Here is a 7,956-nt window from a genome sequence, read left to right as displayed (position 1 = left end):
CTGTGACAGCACCACCCTACTGCGCCAGCCACTTCTGGGCACAGGGAGTTGACGTATTGTGATGACTCCCACTCCACCAGTGGAGAGTGGTCCTCTATGCAGGGTTAAAGAGGCGTGAACATGCAGGTGAAGGTGATGGAAAGTTGATGAAGGACCCTATGTAAGAGGCAGACCCTGTATTGCCAACACTTGCTGGTAGTGAAACTCCAGTGCTTTTAGGACTCCAGTGAGATTCAGCATGGACTAAATCTGGATGCTTCTGCATGTAAATAAAGCACATGCATAGGAAAGGGGCCCTAGAAGCATTCAGCAAAAGATGGTAGAACTGATGAGTTAGAATCTGGAAGTGCTTCTGCTCAGGCTGCCAGGGGGGGGGGGCCTATGTGGGATGCTCTGTAAAAAAAAAAAAAAAGCTCTGCGCATGCAGGAGCTAACATCAAAGGCTGATCACTCACGCATACATTAGCCCATGCCACCCCAATGCTATATAGCACAGCTGTGTCCTGTTTTGACTATACAGTGGTACCTCGGGTTACATACGCTTCAGGATACATATGCTTCAGGTTACATACGCTTCAGGTTACAGACTCCGCTAACCCAGAAATAGTGCTTCAGGTTAAGAACTTTGCTTCAGGATGAGAACAGAAATCGTGCTCCGGTGGCGTGGCAGCAGCAGGAGGCCCCATTAGCTAAAGTGCTGCTTCAGGTTAAGAACAGTTTCAGGTTAAGAACGGACCTCCGGAACGAATTAAGTACTTAACCCAAGGTACCACTGTACTGTTTGTTGAAGTCAGGGAGGATAGAAGGAGCACTGGCACAGAGAAGCTATGAGGAAGTGCAATAAATTAGGCTAATCAAATCTGCTGGAGAGATTCGACAACAAGTGTGATTAAGCAGGCAGGCAAGTCAAGACTGAGCTTGACACACAATCAAGGCAACCAAAGCATTGAGGTTTGCTAGATTTTACTCTGTTAACTGGGCTTTAAATAGGCTTAAATCCAGGTACTTGAGACGTAGCAAGGCGTGGTTAGCAAGTAGCCTTTGAGTAAGTTGCACTTCATCTTATGACTCAGTCACAAAGTCATTTCCCACCCCTCATAGGCATTTCGAAAGCAGCACCATACATCTGTTGAATTCAAATATTGGTTTTGGTTTCCTTTTTAAAGAACAGGACCGTCTAAAGAAAAGTTTTTTGGAAAGTGAGCACCAGGAAGATTTCAGCAGGGCATTAGAAGGGATTATATTTACATTATTTCACCAGTTGACTCAGAATGGATTTTGCAATACCTTCTATTCCAGTGGAACTGCCTGCACATCCTTCTCAGTCAAACGAGTTTCCGGAATCCTTGAATCATTAACCATGTGCTGAATATTATGTAAATGAGGCATGGCTATGTTGAACTACGTTCTACTTCACTCGAACCTTTCAGCAGAGAGATCATGTTCAACTAAGAGCCTAGTAAGAGACAATACCCATTCTACAGAATGGTAAGTAGTAAGCAAAGGGGGGAAAGGCCGAATATCCTTCAGTTTATTAAATAGAATTTTTGCAGATTGTTTTGTATACCTTGTAATTATGATTGAATATATGTAAACAAGTTAACAAAATTAGTAAAGGGGATAATCCCTGTCTTTGAATTTTATCCTGGATATTACAAGCGCTATGTTGGTTTTTGCAGGCTACTTTATAAAACCTAAGTGATCAAAGTGATCTTATTGCTTATACTGTTCTTAATAAGGAAATTGCTGAATATTTGCTGTATTGTTTTGTAATGGATATTAACATTGCTTGCAAACATCCATTACAAAAAAAAAGTATCCTAGTTAAACCTTGTGCTTGTGGTAGCATTTCCATCTGTGTTGTGTACAGAAAAAAACCAAAAACCTAGGAGATAAACTGACTGCAAGACTACGCACCCAATTCATTTTACAGTTGTACATCAATAGAAGGAATATTATCTGTGCACTGGACTTGTTTTCTGCATGGGGTGGATTTGTACTGGTGTTGCTCAAATATCACCTGGGAGACATCAGATCTAGCAATTTGGTGATGCACGAATAACCTCTTGACTGACATTGCAAGGATCTCCTCCAACACAGACCAGTCATAGACGCCTGTCTACAGCTAGGTGCAGTTTATTCACAGGTACAGGCACAGGCACAGGAGAAAAGCCTTTTATCAATCTCTTGACTGGGGCAGGTGTGTGTGTGTGTGTGTGTGTGTGTCTGTAATACATATGCAGTTCTTTAAATTACACATTTCTTTCTAGTCATTCTTTTGATGTACAGGCAACTTTCAACTTACACTGGGATTACATTCCAGGGATAGAGCCTAAAGCCAAAATTGTCTACAGTCAAAACACATCAGGTGCAATGAAGGGTGGGATTGCCAATTGCCCCCTCCCTTTCCACCCTCTTTTAAATAATAATAATAATAATAATAATAATAATAATAATAATAATAATAACAACAACAACAATAATTCCAAGAGTATAAAGCCAAATGTGTACAAGTTAAATGCAAGTAAGTTGCGAGATACCTGTCTAAGAAACCAATTTTCAGAAGGCATCTTGTTTTAAAACACATTTTAAGTGAGGATCAGTAGAACTTGTTTCTGCAAGTTTTATTATTTTTGATTGGCCCCCTGTTTGTTCAAATTCACTTACTTCAGATATTTTAGGCTCCGAAAAAACAAACTTCTCAATGTGCAGATATTGAGTTGGATTCAGAGTAAGTTAGCTACACAAGTTCCCACTGAAATCAGTGTGCGAATTTAATAGCCAGCATTAGTCATAGTAAACTCACTGAATCAATGAATGTGTCTGTTTATTTCAGTGGTTCTACTCTGAGCCTGATTAATGTTGGATACAACACATTGAGTTTTAAATTGTATTTCAGTCTTTGAGTTAATTTCTTTTGGTTTTTTTTTAATTGTTTGCAGCAATTTCTTGTTCTGCAGCAATTTGCATTTTCTAAAAAATAATAATCCTGTGAAAATTCATCCACATTTTTGTGTGGTTTTTTCCCCCTTTTTAGTTTTGTATGCAGTTTTGACTATTTTTTGCAAGCAATTTCCCCATACACATTGCATTTTGAATTTTATATTCACAAATACATGGATTTTATGAACAAGTTCCCCTAATAAATGGGTTTTTGCAAACATCACTCAGGTGCAGCACTGCATCACAAAATTTGGGTACTTGTGAATTTTTGAAGGATTACTGTATTTTGGGTTTCATGTTGTTTTTGAAAGTTGTTTTTGATTTGCCTTTAAACGTAAACTGAATTGGAACTCCCCCACCCCCGAATTTCCATCTCTCCATCCCCTGCCCCCGCTCCTTGTAATGGGAAGAAAACACCAATGGTCACCACAAGAGTGTTCTTCTTATTGGAAATACTCGGCATGTAGAGGTCAAAGTGTTAAAGCCCCCTCCTCCTACATGAACCTAATTTGGCTCACTGCCTTCCTGTACCAGCCATTTATTTAACAAAATCATATATGCAATGTCAAACTAAATGACAGATGGCACATAAAATTTGGCCTTAAGACAGAACAGAGGAGGGTTTTTTTCAGACTCAGTTAGATTAGGCCAGGGATGCCCAAACTCTTTTCAAAGAGTGCCAGATTTGATGAAGTGAACATGTGTGAGGGCCAACCAAAGTTCTTGAGCTTTTTTAAGGATTTTACCCCAGGACATATACTGTCACATGGGCTGGATTAAATTGACCAGTGGGCCGGATTGGACCCCCCAAACGGACTTTGGACATGCCTATTTTGTGGCCCCTCAGCATGACGCCCCGTGCGAGGGGGCCACCCACACCACTCTAAATCTAGTGTGTCTCAGATAATAAGTGAAGCTAGAGAGGAACTTCCTCAGCCTCCCAGCCTGCTATGGCAGTATTTCAGATCCCAGAGACTCTTAAGAAAGAAGCATAGAAAACTCAAGATCACTAAGAAAGTTATCTCCCACCCACCCCCTTTTTTAAAAAGTCTCTCTCTCTCCTGTTGAAACACACACCAAATACAAAGATAATCATATTCAAGTTCATTGTCCCCACCTTGTGAAGACGGCAGCGCCTCATTTTTCTTGAGAAGAGTTTTGCAATGAAATTTGTTTTATGCAAGAAGAGGGACTGAATAACTTGAAGTGTTTATCTAACATTTGGCATGACTGAAAGTGCAGGAATATGACAAGGCAATAATCACATTGGCTGTGTAAGCTAAGCAATAAGTAAGTGCCTTTTTAAAAAACCAAAAAACCAAATTGACATTTGTTTTACATTTCCAGGATGGAGGTGACATCAGAGAATGCTGGGATAGAGAGAAATCCCTGGAAAGATATTACCTTTCCACCATGTACACGTTGGAGTTCATATTTGGCATCATTGGCAACAGCATTGTTGTTTTTGGGTACATCTTCTGCCTCAAAACCTGGAGAAGCGGCAACATCTACCTGTTCAACTTGTCGCTGTCGGATTTTTCATTCCTTTGCACACTCCCATTGCTGGTGTCAAGTTACTCTCAAGGGAATTGGTCCTATGGGAAAGACTGGTGTCAAGCCAACAGGTTTCTGCTGCACGTCAACTTATATACAAGCATCCTCTTCCTGACCGTTATCAGCATGGACAGATACCTGCTCATGAAGTATCCCTTCAGAAATCACTTTCTGCAGAAGAAAAGCACGGCTATTGTTTTATCAATCGCCATATGGGTCGTGGTCACACTGGAACTGACACCCATGTTCACTTTCCTCAACGACCAGAAAAATAATAGCAATGGTAGCCTGTGCGTGGATTATGCAAGCTCTGGAGTTGCAAAAGACAGCCTAATCTATAGTATGATATTGACAGTGACTGGCTTCATAATCCCATTGTGCGCCATGTGCTATTTTTACAGGAAAACACATGCCTTCATCAAAAGCCGCAGCGCAGAGCTCACTGCTGCCCTGACTCTAGAGAAACCTCTCACCTTGATTGTCATGGCTGTGGCCATCTTTTCTCTGCTCTTTATTCCCTATCACATCATGCGCAATGTTAGGATCGCCTCCCGGATGCAGTCCTGGAAGCGTCCCTCGTGCGGCAAAGACCTTATCAGTATGATTTATACTGTTACAAGGCCCATTGCCTTTTTGAACAGTGTAATTAACCCCATCTTTTACTTCTTAATGGGGGATCACTTTAGGGAGATGCTGGTGAGTAACGCAAGGTATCTCTTTAAAAGGGTCACGCCTTGGTACAAATGATGCTAAATGCACTTCTTGGACTGATGGGAACTGCGTGGAAGGCTGGAGAGCTTTGGCTCACTGGTGCACAACATTTGATGATTGCTTGGGATTCGGATGCTATGCAACGGTCTATCCCCCTTAAAGCGCTTGAGTCCAAGTGCCTGTGCAAAGCTGAACTCAGATTAAACTGAGAGGAGGAATGAAGCCCCACACCACTAACCTTGCCCCTGCCTGGATAGCTCAGTTGGTTAGAGCATGGTGATGATGACACCAAGGTTGCAGGTTTGATCCCCATATGGGGCAGCTGCATATTCTTACATCACAGGCAGTTGGACTTGATATTCTCAGGGACCCTTCCAACTCTACAATTCTATGATTCTATGACATCACACAGCCAAGCTAGCCTGGCTCCTGACATCTTGGCTCCTGACATCTTGGCTCCTGCCAAGGAGTGTGGTGGAGTCTCCTTCTTTGGAGGTCTTTAAGCAGAGGCTTGACAACCATATGTCAGGAGTGCTCTGATGGTGTTTCCTGCTTGGCAGGGGGTTGGACTCGATGACCCTTGTGGTCTATTCCAACTCTATGATTCTATGATTCTATCTCCACTAGGAGTGCGGCTATCTGGATACAGGTGGATCTGGAAAGTGCCTAGAAACTTCAACTGATGCAGGATGAAGCCACCAGGCTGTTGACTGGTTTCAATGTTTAAAGCTTTATATAGGGCAAGACCTGGATAACGAAACAGCCTAGCATCTTATAAGACTCTGGTCTCCAATGCAACCTGACCATCGACTGAGATCTGTGCACAACAGACCTTTTGGAGGTTAGGCAAGTGGGTTCTGTCGAGCCAAATTTTCAGTGGTGGCCACTGCAACTACGGAGCTCTGTGTAAATGTTTGCCTTTTGTCATCATTGCTATCTTTTAGACGCCAGGCCAATTCCATCTTCCCATGTGTAAATGGTATTCATGATTGTTATTGTGAGTCAGCTCCCTTTGTTTGTATATATCGCTGGTATTTTATATGAGCTGTTTTTATATATCTTGCAGCTGCTACCCACATGTTCAATGAACACATATGGGGTGGGGGTGGGGGTTGTGTGGCATCTTTGCAGACGTGCCCTTCCCCATCCTGTACTTGAATGCTTGAGAGTGTGGCCTGCATGTATTGAATGGGCTATTTTATTTATTGATTTTGTATGCTGCCTTGGGGGCTTTTAAGTATAGAGATTTCTTAAATAAACACAGTTGAGAACTAGCTTGCTTCTACTTCTGCCCAGACACTGAGGTCCAGCGCCAAGGGCCTTCTGGCGGTTCTCTCGCTGCGAGAAGCCAAGTTACAGGGAACCAGGCAGAGGGCCTTCTTGGTAGTGGTGCGTGCCCTGTGGAACGCCCTCCCACCAGATGTCAAAGAGAAAAACAACTACCAGACTTTTAGAAGACATCTGAAGGCAGCCCTGTTTAGGGAAGCTTTTAATGTTTAATAGGTTATTGTATTTTAGTGTTTTGTTGGAAGCTGCCCAGAGTGGCTGGGGTAACCCAGCCAGATGGGTGGGGTATAAATAAATTATTATTATTATTATTATTATTATTATTATTATTATTATTATTATTATTATTACTCCCTAATACATGAACATGGCGTTCTTTGCCCCCAACACAAAGCCTTCTACCAAGCCCCATCTGAGTCTTGAAAGCTGAGGCTTCATCTTCTGTATCATCCAGACCTTCAATATCCTATGTGGCAATAACCAGTTTCAAGTAAAATTGAATTAAAGCACCATGGGAGAGAGAAATTAAAAACCAGAAGACAAAACTCGTCCATACATCCAGTCCATCAGCTACCCTTGGCCCGTTAAGTTTAGGTTATACTGTAGGAGTAAGGAAGCTTTTTCATCCTGCGGGCTACATTCCCATCAGGACAATCTTCTGGGGGTCACAGGCCAGTGGTGGGTGGGCCAGTGGCAAAAGTGAGTAACAAATTCAAATTTTACCTTTGTTGGTTGGATGCAGAGGGATGCTGGGAGGAACCAGCTGAGGAACCCTCAAGGGAAGAAGGCTTAGAGCCAGGTGGTAGGACGATGATGAGTGGTCAGAGGGAGAAGAGGGAGAAGACAGGGGGGAGGAGGTGTTGGAAGCGGAAGAGGTATCAGGGTTTAGTGAGCAGGGGGAGTCCATGACAGAGAGAAGTCCAGAATCAGAAGTGAAAGCAGAAGAGGAGGGAGGCCAGAGATGAGTCAACCTGGTGAAGAAACACAGGCGCTTCCAGCTGCTGCTGGGACAAACCAGGACCAGGAGAGGAATGAAGCAGGAGGAGTAAAGGCAGACATGCCGGCGTAGTCTCAGATTGCTTGGGAAAGACCTGAAGAGGAGATTTAGGCAGCTGTGGGAAGGCCTTCAGTATCCGCAAAGGCCACATAGGGAAAAGACCTACCGAAGAAGAGTGAGTTGCTGTGCTCATTAGGCATGGCACTCCTAAGCAGATCCTGTTTCTCTGAATAGAGTTAACTTCACTTACTCCATGCGTGTAGTGATTACGTTGCCTAGTTGGTTGTCACACTAGTTTCTGGATCAGGCATCCATTGGGATACATCATTATATTTATTGCTGTATTAAAGCATCTGTGTCTATTGTTTTATTTTACTTGGTGGTTTGCACAATTATCTCACAATATTCCAGCAGGATGTTTCAATTTTTAATCTTCACCCAACTTATTGTTTTTGTCAGCCAAT

The 7,956-nt window shown here is 42.7% G+C and overlaps 1 protein-coding gene across 2 annotated transcripts; it reads left to right on the top strand.

Annotated features, from left to right (window-relative positions):
* Nucleotides 1–1,014: 1,014 nt before the first annotated feature.
* SUCNR1 (succinate receptor 1) lies at nucleotides 1,015–5,640 on the top strand. Of its 2 annotated transcripts, none has more exons than XM_081190616.1 (2): nucleotides 1,015–1,488; nucleotides 4,291–5,640. In XM_081190616.1, exons 1-2 carry the CDS (start codon nucleotides 1,486–1,488, stop codon nucleotides 5,242–5,244), a joined length of 957 nt encoding a protein of 318 aa, XP_081046742.1. In that variant the 5' UTR covers nucleotides 1,015–1,485; the 3' UTR covers nucleotides 5,245–5,640. The 2 variants fall into 2 exon arrangements, with proteins under 2 accessions (XP_081046742.1, XP_081046743.1); XM_081190617.1 differs by lacking the exon at nucleotides 1,015–1,488 and adding an exon at nucleotides 1,895–2,146.
* The last annotated feature ends 2,316 nt before the right edge of the window (nucleotides 5,641–7,956 follow it).

This window comes from Podarcis bocagei (genome assembly GCF_964188305.1).
Source record: "Podarcis bocagei genome assembly, chromosome: 4".
In the NCBI taxonomy this organism is placed as follows: domain Eukaryota; kingdom Metazoa; phylum Chordata; class Lepidosauria; order Squamata; family Lacertidae; genus Podarcis; species Podarcis bocagei.
This window is presented reverse-complemented; position numbering and strand designations above follow the sequence as displayed.